We start from the raw sequence: 23789 nt of genomic DNA on the forward strand, positions 1-23789 counted from the left end.
GGGTTCTCAAAATAATCCGTCAAAAGGCAAAAGCGGTAACTGCCACCGCTGTGGCATGAAAGGTCATTGGAAAATTGAATGTCGTGCATCTGAGTATTTTGCCAGGATTTATCAAATCTCCATCAAAAGAAAGGCAAATAATATTGGAGCATCTTCTGCTAATGCCCTAGTGGAGTCTCATTTGACCTTTAAAATGATTTTGAGGCAGGGCCTTCAAACAAAAATGATGATAATGCTGAGGTAAATCTTGCTTTGAATCATGATGATTTTGAAGGCCTTGATGATGTTACTCATATGGAAGATGAAGATTTATTTGGGGATCAAAACTTAAGTTTGATCATTTTACTGGGGAATGCAATTATGTTATTATTGTTATTTTCAGTATTTGTTTTGTCACGTTCTAAAGTTATTTTTATTTTCAAGTAGTACTTAATTTGTCATACGTTGTAGTTGGTGTTGTTAGTTTTTCCGTATTTCTCATGGTGTACTTTTATTTTTTATGAAGAAAATAAAATCCCCCAGTCTTCAATTGGATCCAAGATGAGTAATGAAAATTTTTGCCTTTTGGATAGTGCTACAACTCACACGATATTAAGAGAATTATTTTTTTCTTATTTGGTTATGAAAGAGGCCTATGTTAATACAATATCTTGTACTACAAAATTAATTGAGGGATCTGGAAGAGCAGCCTTATTACTACCTGGAGGAACGATTGACAATTAATAATGCATTGTATTGTAATAAGTCTCAAAGAAATTTATTGAGTTTCAAAGCTATTCGCCAAATTGGCTACAATATTGAGACCTCCAGTGAAAGAAAGATCGAATACCTTTATATTACTACAATAAAAGCGGGGAAAAAATATGTGCATAAAACATCACCCGCATTTTCTTCTGGGTTGTACCATACAAATAGTGGTGTGGTTGAATCATATGCCATAGTAAACAAAAGTTTTACTACTTTTAATTATCTTATCATTTGGCATGCCCGGTTGGGCCATCCCGGTTCTAACATGATGCACAAAATAATAGAGAATTCAAATGGGCACACATTGAAAAACAAGAAGATTCTTCAAATTTTAAGGAATTCTCTTATGCTGCTTGGTCTCAAGGAGAATTAGTTATTAAACCATCAGCAGCTTAAGTTGGGTTGAAACCCCTGCATTTCTGGAAAGTATACAGGGTGATATATGCGAGCCTATACACCCTCCATGTGGACCATTCAAGTATTCTATGGTCTTGATAGACGTATCTACAAGATGGTCATATGTGTGCTTATTGTCAACTCGCAATATGGCATTTGTGAGATTATTGGCCCAAATAATAAGGTTAAGAGCATAATTACAAGATTATGCAATTAAGACAAGTCGTCTTGATAATGCTGGTGAATTTATATCTCAGGCCTTTACTTATTATTGTATGGCCACTGGAATAAAAGTTGAGCATCTGGTTGCTCATGTTCATACTCAAAATGGTCTAGTAGAATCATTGATTAAATGCCTCCAATTAATATCTAGACCATTGCTAATGAGAACAAAACTTCTCCTTTCAGTGTGGGGGTATGCTATTTTGCATGCAACAACACTTGTGCGCATAAGGCCAACCAGTTATCATGAAGCCTCCCTATTACAGTTGGCTTTTGGTGAGGAGCCAAATATTTCTCATCTAAGAATTTTTGAATGTACGGTATATGTCCCAATTGCTCAACCACAACGCACAAAGATAGGTCCCCAAAGAAGGTTGGGAGTATATATTGGTTATGAATCTCCTTCTATTATTAAATATCTTGAGCCTATGACAGGAGATTTATTTATAACCAGATTTGTTGATTGTCATTGTGATGAATAAGTTTTTCCAATATTAGGGGGAGAAAATAAACAGCTGAAAAAAGAGATAGATTGGAATGTATTATATATATCTCATTTGGATCCTCGTACAAATCAATGTGGACATGAAGCTCAAAATATCATTTATATGTAAAATGTTACAAATCAACTACCAGATGCATTTACTAACCTTCCACGGGTTACTAAGTCGCATATTCCAACTGTAAATGCTCAAATTCGAGTTGATGTTCCAGTTGGAGAATATGATAATGCAAATGAGTCTAGGCCATGCCTTAAACGTGGTAGACCAATCATTTCCAAGGATAAGAATCCTCGAAAAAGAAAAAGAGCAAATGATCAAGTTGATCATAACGTGGAGGCAATTGCTCGAGAAGAGCATAGAGACATAACAATTGGTAAGATTTGACGGGAGGTTCAAGCACCTAGAAATGATGAAAATGAAGAGATCTCAATAAGTTATATCTCTACGGAAAAAAGGTAGAACCAAAATAATATTATTGTTGACAATAATTTTGCATATAATGTTGTAGTTGAAGTAATGCTACAAGATGAGGATCTTGAGCCAAAATCTGTCGATGAATGTAAACTGAGAAATGATTGGCCAAAATAAAAAAATAAAATTCAAGGGGAATTGGCTTCACTCAAAAAACATAAAGTTTTCGGACCAATAGTTCGAACGCCTGAAGGTGTCAAATCAGTGGGGTACAAATGGGTTTTCGTGCGAAAACGAAATGAGAAAGGTGAAGTCGTAAGATATAAAGCACGACTTGTGGCAGAAGGGTTTTCACAAAGGCCTGGTATTGATTATATGGAGACATATTCTCTTATGGTAGATGCAATTACCTTAAGTTATCTAATAAATCTGGCAGACCATGAAAAATTTGATATACGGTTAATGGATGTTGTCACAGCCTACTTATATGGCTCATTGGACAATGAAATTTTTATGAAAATTCCTGATGGATTTAAAGTTCTTGAAGCACATAAAAGTTTAAGGGAAACTTATTTAATAAAGCTTCAGAAATCCTTATACAAACTGAAGCAATCGGGGAGGATGTGGTACAATCGACTTAGCGAGTATTTGCAAAAGGAAGGGTATAGAAATAACCATATATGCCCTTGTGTCTTTATTAAGAGGTCTGGATCTGAATTTGAAATCATAGTTGTGTATGTTGATGACTTTAATGTAATTGGCACTTCTAAAGAGCTTCCAAAGGCTGTAGATTGTTTGAAAAAAGAATTTAAAATGAAAGAACTTGGTAAGACAAATTTTATCTTGGCCTACAAATTGAGCATGTAACAAATGAAATTTTGTCCATCAATCAACATACACTGAAATGGTTTTAAAGCGATTTTACATAGATAATGTACATCCATTGAGTACCCCAATGGTTGTTAGATCGCTTGACATAAATAAAGATCCATTTCGGCCTTGAGAAAATGATGAAGAACTTGTTGGTGATGAAACTCCATATCTTAGTGTAATTGGGGCACTGATGTATCTTGCCAACAATACTCGAGATACGCATTGGAATGCGCCGTCTTCGAGAAATAAAGTGATGTTTTCATGAGGGGGAGTAAGATACGCGTTGTACTCTTTTTCCCTTAGCCTAGGTTTTATCGCACTGGATTTTTCTAGTAAGGTTTTTAACGAGGCAACAAATAAAGCGTATTACAGATATGTGTACTCTTCTTCCTTCACTACAATTTTTTTCACAGGATTTTTTCTTAGTAAGGTTTTAACGAGGCATATTGTCTATTTTTGAACATACAAGGGGGAGTGTTGTAAAACCTATAGTAAGTGTGGATGTCCACTACTCCCACTACTTTCACACATGATATAAATAACCTCCCACTCCTCATCACTATTATGATTGTAATTCCCACAACTCCACAACTCCTCTCCATGATCTTCCCCCATGATCTCAATTATTAATGTCATGTTTAAGACACTCCTTTTGTAACCTTCTATGTAATAGTATAAATAGAGGAATGAAATGTGATATGGGACACACTTGAATACTTAATGGAATAAGAAAGTTATTTCTTCTTCTTTTATTTTATTACTTATCTTCTCGTTTTATATTGTTACTTTGAGCTACATTTCATAACACTAAAAAAATAAAAAGAAATATCGTATGTACAAACTGAGACGGATTTAGGGGGCAGTAGGGGGTTCACTCGAACCCGCTTCACCGAAAAATTACACCGTATACGGCAAAATCGATTTTTTTAACTCAATATATTATATTTTGAATCTCCTTGACATAGACCAAAAGCATAGCTCAGTGGTCAAGGGGATTCAAAACCTTTAGTTTAGTTTCCACTGGCCATAATCTCTTCTAATTTTTTAACCTTTTTTTTTTGGACCTTCTTAGCGAAAATCCTGCCTCCACCACTATGTACAAATGTACCCATATTTCTACTGTGGAGTGGCTCTACAATGAATCAATACTCCCTTGCTACCTTTTAGGAGAACTCCATGCGAAATGAAGAATTTTGCATTTCGGAAAAACTCAAAATCACGATGCAAGTTAGGCGGATAATTTGTTGGGGAGGCGAATATGCGAGGAATAAGCTTTTGCGTCCAATTCAAAGGAGATAATTTGTTGGTGTTAGGCTTTTAGAACACAAGCAAACGTCATTCACCATTGCTTTGTAGAGAACGAATGATTTTGGATGGAATTATGAAAAAATTACCTAAAGATGTGGCAATTTATATACTCTTGAGGTTTTCAGTGAAATCTCTTGTACGATTTAAATTCATCTCCAAAAGTTGGTACACTCTCATACAATCCTCAACATTTATCAATAGTCATCTCAACCGCACAACCACCAAAAATGAATTCATTCTTTTCAGCCGCTCCTTCAGAGTAGAAACCGAAGGATTTAAAAATGTGCTGTCTATTCTTTCTAGTGACGATTACGATGATCTTATTCCCGGTTCACAAGATCTGGATCTGCCATGTCTTACCTTCACTCCTTACTATCGTTATAATGAACTTGTCGGCCCTTGTGATGGTTTGATTGTTTTGACTGATAATGAGGTTATCGTTTCATTTAATGCAGCTACCAAAAATTACATGCTAGTCCCACCTAGCCCTTTTGTTTGTTCAAAGGGTTATCATCTCTACTTTATAGGTGGCATTGGGTTTGGTTTTGATTCGATTGGGAATGATCACTACAAGTTTGTCAGGATTTCAGAAGTTTTTCTCGATACTGACTGGGGTTCCGAGGAGAAAGAGCAGAAAGTAGAGGTTTATGATTTGCGCATTGGTTCTTGGAGAGATTTGGATCATGTGGATCACCAATTGCCTACTATCTTTTGGAATCCATGTTTCGAGATGCTTCATCATGGAGCCTTTCATTGGTATGCAGTTGGAGACTTAACTTATGAAATCCTTTGCTTTGACATTTGTTTATCCTGAAAACGGATAATAATTGAATTTATACGTGGTTTTAAGGATACGTGATATAACTTGACACTAATTAAGAGAATATAATAATATTAAAATTGACGATAAAAAAATAAATCCAAACCAAATGAATTGAATAGCCTTGGCCCTCGAGTTCGATCACCCTTGAACCAAGAGAAGTTTCAACTGATTTAAGAACAGAGTCGCAAGATAATGAAAACTAGAAAAAGACAATATATTGCTTTATGTTGCATAAATGTGATGTCTTTTACAAATTATCAGCCCCTTTATATAGTAGGGGAGTTCTACTCTTGATACAGTTCTAAATGAAGTATGAAATCTCATTATTGGCTAATTAATCAGCCTATTCTTGATACGTGCCGAGATCTCCACCGTGATCCACGTCCGATCGCGGATAGTTCATCCTTCTATTATCCGGCTTAGCAAATTTCCCTCGATCTCACCTTATCTCGATCTTGTTCGGTCCCGGGGTCTCGAGCTTGATGATATAACTTCGCACCTGGGTTCGATATCATTCGAGGTCGAACCTTAATCTATCACATTCCAGTCTCGATCAGTCATGCAAGGGGCGAGCCCTGTTTTGAACGTATACAGATAGTCCCTCATTTCTCGAAGAGAAGATGATAAGAAACAATATGAATTTCCGAATCCCGTCTCGATAGGCCATGACGTAAGCGATGATCGGTCATTGAGACACCCGGTTATGATGTAAGCGACAAACAGATCCCGAAACATCCGTCGGTCAAGTTACCAAGGCATTAAATGCCTATCAGTTGCTGGTCAGCCACTACGGGTTCTGAACCGTCACCAGCAAGCTATAAGTACCCTAATTTTTGTTCATTCAAACTTTACGTTCAAAGCTCCTCTCATTCTTGTTTTCTCAAAAATCCCTTTACTGCAATTCTTGTAACCAAATTTCTTTAACCTTCAGCAAACCGCATACCTTCCTAATTCCCTTTTCTTCTGTTTTACAATGGCAAAAACTTCTAAAACAGTACCGCAAAAGGAGGTCGCTTCTTCATCACGACCCACCGGCGATGGGGCTGCGACGGAACTTCACCTTGAGGAGTTTGTTCCAACATGATGGCCTACCGTTGCCTATTTCAAGGTTGAAATGACTTTCTCGGTATCGGGTCGATGCGATCCGGTCTCGAGATACATATGCACAATAACCGAAGATCTCCTCACCAAGGTTAAAGAGGACTGCAACTGGACCAATAAATATTAGGTGGTACCTTTGCCGTGCCAGTAAGGCCCCGTTCTCGAGTATAGATGAGGCTTAGGACTACGGCTGGATGGGCCGTTTTGTCCGAATAAGGACCTCAGATCTGATCTCGGCCGAGGACATGCCATTTCCCGAGAAGTGAAATATGTAACGACTCAACTGGTCGTTTTGAGCATTTGAACTTCTCTCGGTAGTTTACGGGCATGAGTAGCTCTGTATGATATATTTTGACTTATGTGAATCGTCGGTTTTGATTTTCAAGTTATTCGGGACTGATTTGAAAGAATGATTCTCAACTAGGGAGCTTTAAATTTGAAACAGTTGACCAAGTTTGACTTTTTAGCATTTGACCTCGGATTGGAATTTTGATGTTTTCGTTAGCTCTGTTAGATAATTTTGGACTTAGGAGCCCGTCCGGATTGTGATTTGGAGGTCCGTGGTTAAATTTGGCTCGAAATGACGAAAGTTAAAATTTTGGAAAGTTTGACCGGTAGTGGACTTTTGATATGGGGGTCGGATTCCGATTCCGAAAGTTGGAGCAGGTCCGTAATGTCGAATAAGACTTGTGTGCAAAATTTAAGGTCAATCGGACGGTATCAGTTTTGAAAGTTTGAAGTTTCAAAGTTCATTGATTTCGAGTTGAGGTTTGATTCGTCGTTTTGATGTTGTTATGTGTGTTTTGAGGCCTCGATTAGGTCTGTATTGTGTTATGGAATTTATTGGCATATTCATACGGGGTCCCGAGGGGCTCGGGTGAGTTTCGAGCGAGGTTCGGATCATTTCATTGTATTTTTTGGATTTTTGCTAAGAAGCTGGTTCTGGTGTGATCGCACATGCGGCTGGTTTGCGCATGTGCGATAGTCGCAGAAGCGTGAAGGGAGCTGGGCGTGAGGATCGTAGGTGCTGGTGCTTGGACGCACCTGTGCAACCGCAGATGTGGTTCAAGTGCGCAGAAGCGCGATCGCAGAAGCGGCTTAAAGACCGTAGGTGCGAGGGATTGCTGGGTCAGGCTGTTTTCGTAGAAGCGAAGTTTTACCGCAAAAGCGGTGGTCGCAGATGCGACGAATTGTCCGCAAATGCGGAATCGCTGGGGAGAAGCTATATTATCGAGGGTTTTGGTTCGTTCTTCTTTTTGGGAGCTTTGGAGCTCGGATTGAGGTGATTCTTGAAGCAATTTTCACCATATGAATTTGGATAAGTGTGCTCTACTCTGTTTTGATTATATTTCATTAATCTATCTTCGTTTTTGATAATTGGATTGTGAATTTTAAAGTCGAAATTGGGGGTTTTGGCCTAAAGTTCCATAATGTGAATTTTTGAGTTTTTGAACATCGAATTGGAGTCGGATTTGAGTAAAACTAGTATGGTTGGACTCATAATTGAATAGGTTGTTGGATTTTGTAAATTTTGTCGGGTTCTGAGGTGCGGGCCCGGTTTAGGTGTTTGGCCAATTTTGGGCCTTTGATTCAAGATTTGATCTTTTTCGGTTAGTTTCGAGCCGTTCGGAGGTCGAAACGCACGTGATGGCATCTTTGGAGCATTGCTTGGCTTGCTCGGCATTGGTATTGGCTTGTTCGAGGTAAGTAACTCTTCTAAACTTAGTGCTGAGGGTGTGAAACCCCGTAATACGTGTTATGTGATCGGTATTGAGGTGACGCACATGCTAGGTGACGGGCGTGTGGGCGTGCACCATGTGAATTGGGACTCTGTTACTTCTATGGAATTGTATAGTGGTCCTACTTTGTTAATGTCCGTGTTTTCACCGTGTGATAAAGTAATTGAGTTTTCAATCATGCTAGATATCATGTTTAGGCTTTATGACGATACTGCTAGGACCCATATTGGTCGTTTCTTGCTGTCATTTCACTGACTTCATTGATATTTCGTACTCAGTCATATTCATGCATTCAACTCATATTTTAGTCTCAGTTGTTATTTATTGATACATCATATCATTGTTGTCGGGCTAGTTTCATGACATTGTGAGCCCGTGAGTGAGGATGGAGAGATTGATGACTGCGTGAGGCCGGTTGCCTGTTTGTGAGGATATTGATACTATAGCACGTGAGTTGTCCGTGAGGATTAAAGCGCTTGAGCTGTAGGAGCCCCTCCAGAGTTTGCACACCCGAGTGAACGCAGTCGACTATTATATATGTATCGGGTTGCACGCCGCAACGAGCCTTATGGTCATATGCGCTGAGTGATTGAGTGTGCTGAGCATTGAGCATAGTGAGAGTGAATCTGAAACAGTGAGATTGAGTACTCTGAGAGTGTGAGTACATGAGCTCATCATTGAGATGCATTGCATTTGACATGCGTACTTGAGATACATGCATAAATATGCATTTCCTTCGGCTACCTGGTTTTGGTTACATTTATGATTTTACTTGTATCTTGACATGTAGGCATAGGGACGTACTTTCCTCATGCTATCTGAAAATGTAACATCTTACTTATTATTGAAAGGAGTTTTGGGAAAAATCACAGTTTTCAAACTTACACGTATTTTGGCATTTTCGGTAAAAGATTTGGGTTTTCACTGAGATACTTGAAAAGAAATGCCTATTTTTCTCGAACTGTGAACGAACTAAGAATTTTATTTCTGAGATATCTCTTTTATTACTTGTACTATGCTGTTATGAACTGTTGTGGAATATTGGTGTTGGACTCGACCTTCGTGTTAGCTCGTCACTACTTTCAACCTAAGGTTAAGTTTGTTACTTATTGAGTACATGGGGCAGGTTGTACTCATACTACACTTCTGCACCTTGCGTGCAGATATTAACTGTTGATGTTGCTGTGATTGATGAGAGCCGGAATTGAAGATGTACCTGCGTTCCGATTGTAGCTGCCTCTTGTTCATGGTAGCCTTAGATCTATGAAACTTTGTTTATGTACTTTTCAAATAGATGATGTATTTACTTCATTTCAGCTTTGTTAACTCTATTCTTAGAAGTTCATGATTTGTACTATTAGTCCTTGGGAAATGTATAAGATTCAGATAATTTCTTTACTTAATTATCTTATTAAATAACATTGGAATTGGATAGTTGTTAATTGGCTTACCTAGCGGGTTGGGTTAGGTGCCATCACAACTAGGACAAGTTGGTATCAGAGCTCTAGGTTCATAGGTTCTACGAGTCATGAGAAAGTTTCTTGATAACGACAAGGTCGAGAATCCAAACTAGAGTAAGAATTTGAAAAGTAAATGCGGAAGCAATAACAAAAAGGAATTGAACAACTAGCACTTAAGGGCAGAAAATAAAGGATATGGGAAAATTCGAGGAAAGAATTCCAAGAACGCAAGTTCTATAGCCTTGACAAGATCAAAGCAACAACGTCTTGATTTATTGAAGAAATCAAACGCCTTTACTTAAAAGCAAATCAAAACTATAGATTCGGATCTTGACCGCTTTACGAGTAACTTGAGACAACAATTAATAACTAGTATTAATCGCCTTCTAAGAATACCACAAAGGAATCAAAGATATCACAATAGAGAAGTAATCTTACTACCTTGAACTATGAACTAGTAAAGGTTGAAAGATAAATCTCAAAGCACAAGTAACAAAGGTTCAAAAGAACTCTCAAAGTATGATATACTTAATCAATAATGAAGTGTCTCAATGAATGAGAAGAACTCCTTATTTATAGGAGTACTAAGGCACAAAAAGTCTTTAAAATTAGGTAGGGTAGTTGCTAAGGCATAAAAAGTCATTACAATTAGGTAGGGTGATTGCTAAGGAGTAAAAAAATTCATTACAATTAGGTGGGGGGAGGGGGGGCGGCCAAATCCCTTTGGGGCAGATTTGGACCTTAAAACTACTAGTTTGGGCCATTGATTTGGACTCCAATTGGGCTCCCTTTGAAATACCCCCTTTTGGACCTCTTTTAAGCTCATTTTGAGCCCCTTTGGTGGACTTCAAGGGCTGATTTGGTGGCCCAATCTTCCTCCTCTTGGACTTCAATTTGGATCACCAAATAATTGTAAAACTTGGATAATTCATCTACTTTGGGCTTGAGCTCTTCCTCTACAATTAAAAGCTTCTTTATTTGCCATTGAAGTCCAGCAATCTTAGAGTGCAACTCTTTAGCTTGAGATCTTGTAAATGGCCTTGGAGCTTCCAAAACTCTATCCTTATCCTTGATGCTATCATTCCCCTCTTCTTGAAAAGAATTCGTCCCCGAATTCGATCCTACATCAAACAAAGACAAGTCAGCAACATTGAATGTAGCACTTACTTGGAACTCACCAGGTAGGTCCAGCTTGTAAGCATTGTCTCCAATCCTTTCAAGGACTTGAAATGGGCCATCTCCTCTAGGGTGCAACTTTGACTTCCTTTTGGAGGGAAATCTCTCCTTTCTAAAGTGAACCCAAACTAAATCTCCAGGTTTAAAAATTACTTGTTTTCGACCCTTATTCTTTCTCAAGGCAGTTTGCTCATTTTTCTTCTCAATTGCAAGCCTTGTTTGTTCATGAATTTTTTTCATCATCTCAGCCTTTGTCCTACCATCAAGATTAACAATATCATTAGTAGGTAATGGTAATAAATCAAGGGGAGTGAAGGGATTAAAACCATAAACAACCTCAAAAGGAGACATACCTGTAGAAGAATGGATTGTTCTATTGTAAGCAAATTCAATCATAGGTAAGTGAGCCTCCCAAGAAGTTAATTTACCTTTCAAAACAGCCCTCAACATGTTTCCTAAGGTTCTATTAACTACTTCAGTTTGTTCCATCAGTTTGTGGGTGACAAGAAGTAGAAAACAACAATTTAGTGCCTAACTTCCCCCAAAATACACGCCAAAAGTGGCTCAAAAACTTAGCATCCCTATCACTAACAATAGTTCTAGGTATACCATGCAATTTGACAACTTCTTTTACAAAAAGATCAGCAACATGTGAAGCATCATTAGTCTTTAAACAAGGAATAAAACGAGCCATTTTGGAGAACCTATCTACCACAACATATATACTATCCTTACCATACCTTGTTCTAGGCAAACCTAACACAAAATCCATAGAAATATCAATCCAAGGTGAAGTAGGAACAGGTAGTGGCGTGTAAAGACCATGTGGTAACACTTTAGATTTAGCTTGTTTACATTCCAAACACTGTGCACATATTCTTTCAACATCTTTTCTCATTCCAGGCCAAAAGAATTTTTCAGCAAGTATGTCTAGCGTCTTTGGGACTCCAAAGTGACCCATAAGCCCTCCACAATGTGCTTCCCTTACAAATACTTCACGTAAAGAGCAATTAGGGATACACAACTTATTTTCCTTAAAGAGAAACCCATCTTGGAGGTTAAACCTCTCAAAAGGACCCAAATTACAATCTGCAAAAATCTTGCCAAAATCAACATCATTAGCATAAAGTCCCTTGATTTGATCAAAACCCATCAATTTAGAAGTCAGGGTAGAAACTAAGACATACCTTCTTGAAAGTGCATCCGCAACAACATTCTCTTTCCCTTGTTTGTAAGAAATTACATAAGGAAAAGTTTCAATGAATTCAACCCACTTAGCATGCCTTCTACTAAGCTTACCTTGACTCTTCAAGTATTTCAAGGATTCATGGTCAGTTTTAATGACAAACTCTCTTGGCCACAAGTAATGTTGCCATGTGGCTAAAGCCCTTACCAAAGCATATAGCTCTTTGTCATAAGTGGAATAGTTCAATGTGGCTCCACTCAACTTCTCACTAAAGTAGGCAATAGGTTTAGAATCTTGCATCAAAACAGCACCTATTCTTTTGCCAGAAGCATCACATTCAATTTTAAAAGATTTAGAAAAATCGGGCAATTGTAACAATGGAGCAGAACATAACTTTTCTTTTAACAAGTTAAAAGCATCATCTTGTTATTTCCCCCATGTAAAAATCTTATCCTTTTTAATAACTTCAGTTAAAGGAGAAGCAATGGTGCTAAAGTCTCTCACAAACCTCCTATAAAAACTAGCAAGTCCATGAAAACTCCTAATTTCAGTTACACTCTTAGGTTTTGGCCATTCTTTTATTGCTTTGATTTTCTCTTCATCAACCTCAACTCCTTTAGAACTAACCACAAAACCCAAGAAAATCACACGATCCACACAAAAAGTACACTTTTTAAGATTAGCAAATAAGAGTTGCTTTCTAAGAACTTCAAAAACTTGTTTTAGGTGTTCTACATGCTCTTCTAAAGTGTTAGAAAAGATCAAGATATCATCGAAGTATACCACAACAAATTTTCCATGAAAATCCTTAAAGATATGATTCATTAATCTCATGAAAGTGCTAGGTGCATTAGTCAAGCCAAAAGGCATAACTAACCACTCATAAAGCCCATATTTGGTCTTAAAAGCAGTTTTCCATTCATCTCCAGGATTCATTCGAATCTGATGGTAACCACTTTTTAGATCAATTTTAGAAAAGATTTTGGATCCATGTAATTGATCCAACATGTCATCAAGACGAGGAATAGGATGGCGATACTTTACCGTTATCTTGTTGATTGCTCTACAATCCACGCACATCCTCCAAGTTCCATCCTTTTTGGGTCCAATAGGACGGGAACAGAGCAAGGGCTCATGCTCTCTCTCACAAAGCCTTTCTCAAGCAGCTCCTCAACTTGCCTTTGAAGCTCTTTTGTCTCTTCTGGATTACTCCTATAAGCAGGCCTATTTGGGATTTGTGATCCAGGCACGAAATCAATTTGATGCTCAATGCCACGTAAAGGTGGCAATCCATTAGGAATATCTTGAGGAAAGACATCTTCAAAATCCTGCAAAAGTGAAGAAATACTACTTGGCAACGAAGAAGTTAGTAACTCAGAATTAATCAAAACTTCTTTGTAAGTAAGTAATATTATGGGCAACCCCTCTTTTCTTGCATTTAGACACTCTTTGGCTTTTATATAAAAACTCTCTTTTTTTATTTCCTTAGCCTCTTTCCTCTCACCAAGACTTTCTATTTTTTCATTCAAGCCCCTTTTTATCTCTTCTCTCAAATTGTTTCCCTCTCTCTCTTTCTCTCGGCCATCTCTCTTTTTTTCCAACTCTTGGCCTCCTTTCTTTTCTTTTTCCTCAAGCTCACTTTTTATCCCTCCCCTTGGTTTTCCCATTGTTTCCCTTAATCTCTTTTGATCTTCAAACACTTGAGAAGGAGATAAAGGTGCAAGAGTAAATTTCCTGCCATTTAGCTCAAGAGAATATCTATTCTTCCTTCCATCATGAAAAACATTCCTATCATACTGCCAAGGACGACCCAGTAAGATATGACAAGCTTGCATAGGGACTATGTCACAAAGAATATCATCCTCATATCTACCAACATTGAATGAAATCATGCAGTGTTTGTTTACCTTTAGTTCACCACTATCATTTAACCATTGGAGTCTATAGGGAGTAGGGTATTTCATGCATGCAAGTCCCAATTTTTCCACAAAGTATGAACTCACCACATTAGCACAACTACCACTATCAATGATCATAGAACAAGTTTTCCCCTTTATCCCACACCTAGTATTGAATATATTCTCCCTTTGTTCTTCACTATTGCTTCCCAAATTGATAGTCATAATCCTTCTAACTACCCCAATCATGCCATCATTAGGTAGTTCTATATCATCATTATTACTCACATCTCCCTCTTCTTCTCCCTCACTTTTTTCACTCTCATATCCTCCATCTTCACTAAGAATGATGTTTCTTCTACTTGGACATTCATGCATCATATGTCCCCTTCCTTTACATTTATGACACTGAATAGAACTAGAAGGTGTAAAAGGTTTAGGGTTAAAGATTTTACCTCCCTCTTTGTTCTCAAATTTACCTTTATCCTTGTCTTCTTGAGGTCTAGAAGAACTCTTCATCTCTTGATTCGACCATGGCTTCTTGGAGATGGTGTTTGACCGACCTTTCCATGAGCTAGCTTGCTTTCTTTTATTTTGATTTTCTACCTTTACAGACAAATCAACTAACTCATCTATTGTTACATATTGTTGTAATTCTACTACATCAGCTATTTCCTTATTTAAACCATTTAAAAACCTAGCCATTGTAGCCTCTTCTTCCTCCATACAATTAGCTTGGATCATAGCCATATCCATAGCCTTAAAGTACTCATCCACAGACATGGACCCTTGCTTCAATGTTTGAAGGCGTTGTTGTAGCTCCCTTTGAAAGTGTGATGGTATGAATCTCTTTCTCATCACCCTCTTTATCTCAGCCCAAGTAGCAATTGGTGCTTGTCCTTCTTGCAATCTGTCCCTAGTAAGCTTTTTCCACCAAATAGCAGCATAGTCAGAAAACTCAACAATAGCAAGTTTAACCTTCTTACCCTCAGAGTAGTTGTGACAGTCAAATATGGCTTCAACCTTTCTCTCCCAATCAAGGTACAAGTCTGGATCCCTTGTTCCCTTGAAAGATGGCATCTTCATCTTTATACTGCTTATATTATCATCTTCTACTCTACCTCTTTGTCCCCTCCTATCTCTTCCCACCCTATCAAAATCGATATCATTAAAATCATCTATTGGGTTTTCTTGATTTACAATGGGGGCAAGGGGTACATTTCTCCTAGCTTGGGGCCTAACATTATTTTCCCTTCTAAGTTCAGCTATTGTATCATTTTGCTCAGCAATGGTGTCCCTCATCTCTTGGAGTTGCAAATTCCACCTTTCGAATTGTTGATGCATAGCTTGCAAGGTAAAATCATTTCTTGCTTTGATTTCGGCTTCTTGAAGAACCCTTCGTTCATCATCACTACCTGTATGTGATATCTTAAATAATTAAACTGTATCAGAAAATTGAATTTTTCCTCAATTGTTCTCACACACACTTTGCCCTTTTTTTTCTCTCTTTCGAAATAACCTTTGAACGAAATACTTTGTAGATTTATAGTTAAACCCAACTCGTATAAAGTTCTTAGTAGTAAAATATAGATTTTTGGGGAACAAATAAAAGAAGAACCAAATCCTAGAACTATTAGGCTCGGTTGAAACAAGACACGAACAAAAAGGAAATGATTATATATTTAGATTAGAAAGAGTAAGAAAAATTGAATTTTTATCTTATCTTTGAAATCTGGGATCCCCTCTCCTTGTTTCCTTTAATAGTTTTTGGAAACAAATTAGATACAAAAGAAAGTTCCTAGAGAGCAAGCAATTTTTTTTTTAAATTGATTTTTGTTTTTTTTTGTTTTTTTTTTTGTTTTTTTTAACTTTTTTTTTTAGCTCTTAGTATTCAAGAAATCCCCAAAATTTTCAAGAACGAAACCTTGATAGAACCATTCTGATACCACTTGATAACGACAAGGTCGGGAATCCAAACTAGAGTAAGAATTTGAAAAGTAAATGCGGAAGCAATAACAATAAGGAATTGAACAACTAGCACTAAAGGGCAGAAAATAAAGGATATGGGAAAATTCGAGGAATGAATTCCCAGAACTTCCAAGAACGCAGGTTCTATAGCCTTGATAAGATCAAAGCAACAACGTCTTGATTTATTGAAAAAATCAAACGCCTTTACTTAAAAGCAAATCAAAATAATAGATTCGGATCTTGACCGCTTTACGAGTAACTTGAGACAACAATTAACAACTAGTATTAATCGCCTTCTAAGAATACCACAAAGGAATCAAAGATATTACAATAGAGAAGTAATCTTACTACCTTGAACTATGAACTAGTAAAGGTTGAAAGATAAATCTCAAAGCACAAGTAACAAAGGTTCAAAAGAACTCTCAAAGTGTGATATACTTAATCAATAATGAAGTGTCTCAATGAATGAGAAGAACTCCTTATTTATAGGAGTACTAAGGCACAAAAAGTCTTTAAAATTAGGTAGGGTGGTTGCTAAGGCATAAAAAGTCATTACAATTAGGTAGGGTGATTGCTAAGGAGTAAGAAAAGTCATTACAATTAGGTGGGGGCGGCCAAATCCCTTTGGGGCAGATTTGGATCTTAAAACTACTAGTTTGGGCCATTGATTTGGACTCCAATTGGGCTCCCTTTGAAATACCCTCTTTTGGACCTCTTTTAAGCTCATTTTGAGCCCCTTTGGTGGACTTCAAGGGCTGATTTGGTGGCCCAATCTTCCTCCTCTTGGACTTCAATTTGGATCACCAAATAATTTTAAAACTTGGATAATTCATCTACTTTGGGCTTGAGCTCTTCCTCTACAATTAAAAGCTTCTTTATTTGCCACTGAAGTCTAGCAATCTTAGAGTGTAACTCTTTAGCTTGAGATCTTGTAAATGGCCTTGGAGCTTCCAAAACTCTATCCTTGTCCTTGATGCTATCATTTCTAGTAGAGTCTTGCGGATCGGTATGATGACGTCCATACCTATCTTCGAGAGGCTACAGGACATTTAGGATATACTTCCCATCTTTCTTTCCTTATCGTGCGACATTAATTCAGCTTGAAGCGTAACTCTTTGAATTCCTTCCACGCATTCGCATGTGCACATGAGCGCTCGGTATCAGCTGTGCGCCGACAGCTTGTGATTCTATGGTTGAGGTGCGAGATGTGATTTTGGCATGCTGATGATGGGCCAGTCTGGAGGACTTGAGGCCGAGTATTGACGGTAGCTTGAGCATAGAGATTTCGATTGTGTGAGCACGTGCTTTCGGGACTTATAGGACTGTTGGTGCCCCTATTAGTGGAATTTGTGATTGGATGACTATGTGGTGAGTATGATGAGACTGCAAGATGTGTTCTGATTGTTCGAATGTGACGAGAAGAGTTTACTTGGGATGTAGCAAGGACTATTGGGTGTTTGATTTCTATCTTGATTTGGTGTATGGTCTCTAGTTATGGATGTGTTGAGTGATCTCTCATGTTATTTAGTTGTGGAGTAAAGTAGATTCTCATGTCTTGTTGATGAGTTTACAATCGAGAAGAAAAAGTGATTGTGTAGTAGTGATGACTAGGGAATGGTATTGGGAGATGTCAGTTTGAGGCAAAGCAGGTGGGTTGTCTCCTACGAGGTGTCTTGAGGTTGTGTGATCCCTATGATGATTTGTAGAGAGTTCTCCTTTACTAGTGAATTAGATATGTTGCAATTTGAGTTTGGATCGTTTGAGGGAGTTGGCTTAACCATCACGAGGATGAATGCTAGATTGTAGATGATTTGAGGTACTAGATGGTTTGTGTTGCATGAGCTGATGAAGGATTTAGTTGAATCTCACCGCGGTATTATGGAAGTAATAGAGTATGGGCATTGTGAGTTATTGTGTATTTTGATCTATGGCTTTGAACCAAGTGGGGGAGTCTGCTATTTACGAGTTGATTGCACGATTATGCGTTGTATTGGGTTCGGTTTTGAGGTATACTGGTGAATCAGTTATAGCTGCAGGGTTTGAGATTGAGGATGACTCGAATAAGGGAATTTCTGGATACAGGTTGTATTACACTATGGGTATATGGGAATCATAAAATAATTGAGTGGTTATTCGGTAAGGATGTATTGTACATGAAGTAGGAAATTGCACGGTTGCTTAGGAGTGTGGGTTACTCCCTTGGGTGTTGGTGTGCTAATGGGGAACATATCGTTCGATGCGTTTGGTCGGTTTAATTGAGATTTGAGTAGAGTAGATGACTCTCGAGAATGGTTCTAATGGATTCAAGAATTATATGTAGCAATTGAGAATTTCGGATTGGTATATGGCTAGGATCCGATATTTGCATTGGATGGTGTCGAGAACTATGTAGTTTCTTTTTTTATCATTGTGGATTATGCATTTCAGTATCAAGAAGCTGAAGGAAACAATTTTAGGTTCACATAAGGTCTCTGTAGAGTGGGTGTCTCGGTTGTGGTGCTTTGGGGTGCTTAAGAGGGAAGTCAGCAGCTTATGGGCCTTAGGTCATTGTGGTGTTATACTACAGTCTCTTGTGTGGAGAGTTTTGGTTGAGTATTGTGGTATTATGGCGAGGAGAACTATAAATTTGAAGGTAATTCGGAAAGAACTCGGAGAGTTAGGATAACATGGTAGTAGGTTGGATCAGCATAGTGATTGATATAATCAGATCTTTGGGTACTTATGATGTGGCTAGTCTCTATAGGTGTTTCGTGGCAATGCTCTTGAGGATGGCGACCTGCGTGGCTGGGTTGAGTTAGAGATATTCGGTTCTGATAGCTTGGTTATGTGCAAATGGACTTCGGAGAGTTCTCAATGGTCTCTACCACGGTTCGAGGAGTATAATTTCCTACCGGTGTGTGGAGCATGTGGTGTATTGTGATTTTTTTCTCCTAGATGAGATCCAATGGAAGGTTTCCGACTGATCGGGAGTGTATTTTTCTTGGGACTCAAGGTTGAATTTGAGATTTTTGTACTTTTCATATGATGGCATATCAGGTATGTTGTGTTGTGTAGGATTGATATTGCATGTGCAAGGTCGCGATTCGGTTTTGAAAGGAAGATCCTAAATTCATAGGCAACATAGACGGTTTCAGATGACGAGGTATATGATATTACTATTTGGTATTGCTTGATGAGAGTGTACATTTCAGAAGGGGCACTATGATTTGAATTATGGATACTTCATTAGTATTGTGGCACTCTCCTGGTTGATCGACTGTTGATGTTCAAATTTTGCTATGTGGTATTAATGAATTATAGAAGTATTCCTCGTGGGATGATTGTGTATGAGAGATGTATTAGACATTCTGGCAGTGGAGTTGGGATTAGATATGGTGATTCATGTGTTCTATGGATTTGGAGACTAGGAGTTCTCAAGAGCAGATTGTTTCATGGTTGTGGACTGTGAATTCGTGGCCGAAGCTAGCTAGATGATAGTATGTATTATGATTCAGTCGTTGTGGATTTTCGGAGGGTTATTTATCTATTTGTGGGTGACCACAATTGATTTGGGGGTCCATTGGTAGGCCCAATTAGGATATGTATTCTACACCGAGCCAGATTGGTTGGTTCCATACTGCTATTGTTGAGGGATGTGCCATTCTGTTGTTGTTGAACTTATTCGTGTTCTGAAAGGATCTGTGAGTTGCTCTTCTATGCTATGAGGAGTTGTTATTCGTTGGCTATAAGCACACCTGGTGCGGTTCTATTTGGGCTTTATTGCGGAATTTGAGCGAGATGAGTAATTGGGTATTGCATGGTTGATGGCATATGGGTTATGTTCTTTTCGGGTTTTTTGTGGAATTGTGACATCTACTTCTCCATGGTTATGGTAATACACTTTGGGTACTTGAAGTCGAATTGTGCGTGGTTATTGATTTTGAGCATAGTAGCTCGAGGTGTCTCATATGGGCCATTGTTTGGATGGGGTCGTACATTGCGATAGAGTTATGTTGAGATATCATCCTTTGTGTTAGATTCTTGTGTAATAGTTCTACGATGTGTGTTAGATTCTTAGTATTGTGTTGGGGTGGTACCCGTTGAGCTTGCAGGACGGTTCTCTTAATTGAGTCATTTTCGTGATTGAGTACATTTGGATTGTTGCTTATTAGTGCATGGATTGCACGGTTTGTGGCTCTTGGTAGTAATGGTTTTGCATGTCAGTAGAGTAATTGGTATTCGATAAGATGAAGTCGTTAGATCTAGGATGGGTGCTATCGGATTTGACTGCGGTATATTTGGAAGGATAATATCGGAAGTCGGCTTAGGAATTGGCTACAGTTCTTGTTGAAGGTGAGGGAGCTTCATGGCTTTTTGATTTGATGAATGGTTATGAGTCTCTGCGTGTTCTTTCATTATCAGCAGTGTACGAAGGTTTTAGAGTGAGGTTTTGTTAGATATGAGGCTTATTACCGGAATTGGGTTGTTTTAAGCAGCTACTATGATCGGAAATTTTGCTATGGGTATTTGAGTTATGTGATTTATCCTATGATTGTAACTTGGGTTATGGTTGCGGTTTGGTGCAACTTTTTCAGACTTATATGGTGTGTAGGTTGTGAGATTCAAATCTTATAAGAAATTCCGGATGTTAGAAATTGGATTCTAAGGCTTGTGGGCTAGGTGGAATTGTGAAATTTTTGTTATGTTGTGTTATCGGACCTATATGGGATATGGTGACGTGGGATCACCCCCGGGTATGTTCTTGGTAAGTTTATACGCCAGTTTGATGGCTTTGAGAACAACTCTGGACACGTTCAAGGACGAACGTATGTTTAAATGGGGGAGAATGTAATGATCCGACCAGTCGTTTTGAGCATTTGCACTTTGCTCGATAGTTTACGGGCGTGAGTAGCTCCGTACGATGTATTTTGATTTGGGTGAATCGTCATTTTTTGTTTTCTGGTTATTTGGGACTGATTTGGGAGAATGATTCTCAACTAGAGAGCTTTAAATTTGAAAGAGTTGACCAAGTTTGACTTTTTAGCATTTAAACTCGAATTGGAATTTTGATGGTTCCGTTAGCTCCGTTGGGTGATTTTGGAATTAGGAGCGCGCCCGGATTATGATTTGGAGGTCCGTGGTTGAATTTGGCTTGAAATGGCGAAAGTTGAAATTTTAGAAAGTTTGACCGGGAGTGGACTTTTGATATCGTGGTCGAATTCTGATTCCAGAAGTTGGAACAGGTCCGTAATGTCGAATGTGACTTGTGTGCAAAATTTGAGGTCAATCGGATGTGATTTTATAGGTTTCGGCATCGGTTGTGGAAGTTTGAAGTTTCAAAGTTTATTAATTTAGAGTTTAGGTGTGATTCGTCATTTTGACGTTGTTATGTGTGTTTTGAGGCCTCGAGTAGGTCCGTATTGTGTTATGGAACTTGCTGGCATGTTCGGACGGGGTCCCGAGGGGCTCGGGTGAGTTTTGGATGAGGTTCAGATCATTTCATTGCATTTTATGGATTTTTGCTAAGCTGCTGGTTCTGGTGTGATCGCACCTGCGGCTGGTTTGCGCAGGTGCGATGGTTACAGAAGAGACAGAGAAGTCGCAGAAGCGTGAAGGGAGCTGGGCATGAGGAGCGCATGTACGGGTTCTTGGACGCACCTGCGAAACCGCATATGCGGTTCAAATTCACAGAAGCGCGATCGCAGAAGCGGCTTAAAGACCGCATGTACGAGGAATTGCTGGGTCAGGCTGTTTTCACAGAAGCGAAATTTTACCGCAAAAGCGGTGGTCGCAGATGCGACAAATTTTCCGCAAATGCGGAATAGCTGGGCAGAAGCTATATTATAGAGGGTTTTGGTTCTTTCTTCATTTTCGGAGCTATGGATCTCGGATTGAGGCGATTCTTGAAGCAATTTTTACCATATGAATTGGGGTAAGTGTGATCTACTCGGTTTGGGTTATATTTCATTAATCTATCTTTCTTTTTGGTAATTGTCTTCTGTATTTTAAACAGAAAATTGGGGGTTTTGGCCTAAAGTTTCATAATGTGAATTTTTAAGTTTTGAACATCTAATTGGAGTCCAATTTGAGTGAAACAAGTATGATTGGACTCATAATTGAATGGGTTGTTGGATTTTGTAAATTTTGTCGGGTTCCGAGGTGCGGGCCCGAGTTGGGCTTTGGCCGAATTTGGGATTTTGGTTCAAGATTTGACCTTTTTTTATCGGGATTGGTTCCTCTAGCATTGTTTGATGTACTTTAATCATTTTTTGTAAGTTTTGAGCCGTTCGGAGGTCGGAACGTGCGTGATGGCATCTTTGGAGCATCGCTTGGCTTGCTCGGCATTGGTATTGGCTCGTTCGAGGTAAGTAACTCTTCTAAACTTAGTGCTGAGGGCATGAAACCCCGTAATACGTGTTATGTGATCTTTATTGAGGTGACGCACATGCTAGGTGACGGGCGTGTGGGCGTGCACCATGTGAATTGGGACTCTGTTGCTTCTATGGCACTGTATAGTGGTCCTACTTTGTTGATGTCCGTGTTTTAACCGTGTGATAAAGTAATTGAGTTGTCAATCATGATAGATATCATGTTTAGGCTTTATGACGACACTGCTATGACCCATAGTGGTCGTTTCTTGCTGTCATTTCACTGATTTCATTGATATTTCGTACTCAGTCATATTCATGCATTCATATCATATCTGAGTCTCAGTTGTTATTTATTGATACATCATATGATTGTTGTCGGGCTAGTTTCATGACGTTGTGAGCCCATGAGTAAGACTGGAGAGATTGATGACTGAGTGAGGCCGGGGGCCTGTTTGTAAGAATATTGATACTATAGTACGTGAGTTGTCCGTATGGATCCAGATATTGATACTATAGCACGTGAGTTGTCCGTGCGGATCCAGATATTGATATTATGGCACGTGAGTTATCCGTGCAGCACGTGAGTTGTCCGTGCAGATTATAGCGCTTGGGCTGTAGGAGCCCCTCCGGAGTCTTCACACCCCCAGTGAGCGCAGTCGACTATATTTATATGGATCGAGTTGCATGCCGCAACGAGCCTTATGGTCATATGTGGATCGGGCTGCACGCCGCAACAGGTATTGTTCAGTGCTGAGTGATTGATTGTGCTGAGCATTGAACATAGTGAAAGGGAATCCGAGTCAGTGAGATTGAGTACTCTGAGAGTGTGAGTACATGAGATCATCATTGAGATGCATTGCATTTGACATGCGTACTTGAGATACATGCATAGAGATTCATTTCCTTTTGCTACCCGGTTTTGGTGACATTTATGATTTTACTTGTATCTTGACATGTAGGCATAGAGACGTACTTTCCTCACGCTATCTGAAAATGAAACATCTTACTTTTTATTGAAAGGAGTTTTAGGAAACATCACAGTTTTCAAACTTACTCGTATTTTGGCATTTTCGGTAAAAGATTTGGGTTTTCATTGAGATACTTGAAAAGAAATGCCTATTTTTCTAGAACTATGAACGAACTTAGCATTTTATTTCAGATATACCACAATGTTGTAATGAACTATTGTGGAATATTGGTGTTGGACCCGATCTTCGTGTTAGCTCGTCACTACTTTCAACCTAAGGTTAGGTTTATTACTTACTGAGTACATGGGGCCGTTTGTACTCATACTACACTTCTGCACCTTGTGTGCAGATATTGACTGTTGATGTTGATGTGATCGACGGGAGCAGGAATTGAAGATGTACCTACGTTCCGGTTGTAGCTGCCTCTTGTTCATGGTAGCCTTAGAACTTTGAAACTCTGTTTATGTACTTTTCAAACATATGATGTATTTACTTTATTTCAGCTTTGTAAACTCTATTCTTAGAAGATCATGATTTGTACTACCAGTCCTTGGTAAATGTAAAAGATTAAGATAATTTCTTTACTTAACCGTCTTATTAAATATCATTGGAATTGGATAGTTGTTAATTGGCTTAACTAGCGGGTTGGGTTAGGTGACA

General features: G+C 38.7%; 1 protein-coding gene across 1 annotated transcript in view; it reads left to right on the forward strand.

The window, feature by feature from the left end:
• The first annotated feature begins 4430 nt into the window (after positions 1-4430).
• LOC104102340 (F-box protein CPR1-like) overlaps positions 4431-23789 on the forward strand; it is a 35460-nt gene continuing 16101 nt past the window's right edge. Inside the window, 1 exon segment of the mRNA XM_070201293.1 lies at positions 4431-5259. Coding sequence (XP_070057394.1) covers positions 4516-5259 — 744 coding nt within the window. The 5' untranslated portion in view covers positions 4431-4515.

Source organism: Nicotiana tomentosiformis, chromosome 1, assembly GCF_000390325.3.
Source record: "Nicotiana tomentosiformis chromosome 1, ASM39032v3, whole genome shotgun sequence".
NCBI classification, from domain to species: domain Eukaryota; kingdom Viridiplantae; phylum Streptophyta; class Magnoliopsida; order Solanales; family Solanaceae; genus Nicotiana; species Nicotiana tomentosiformis.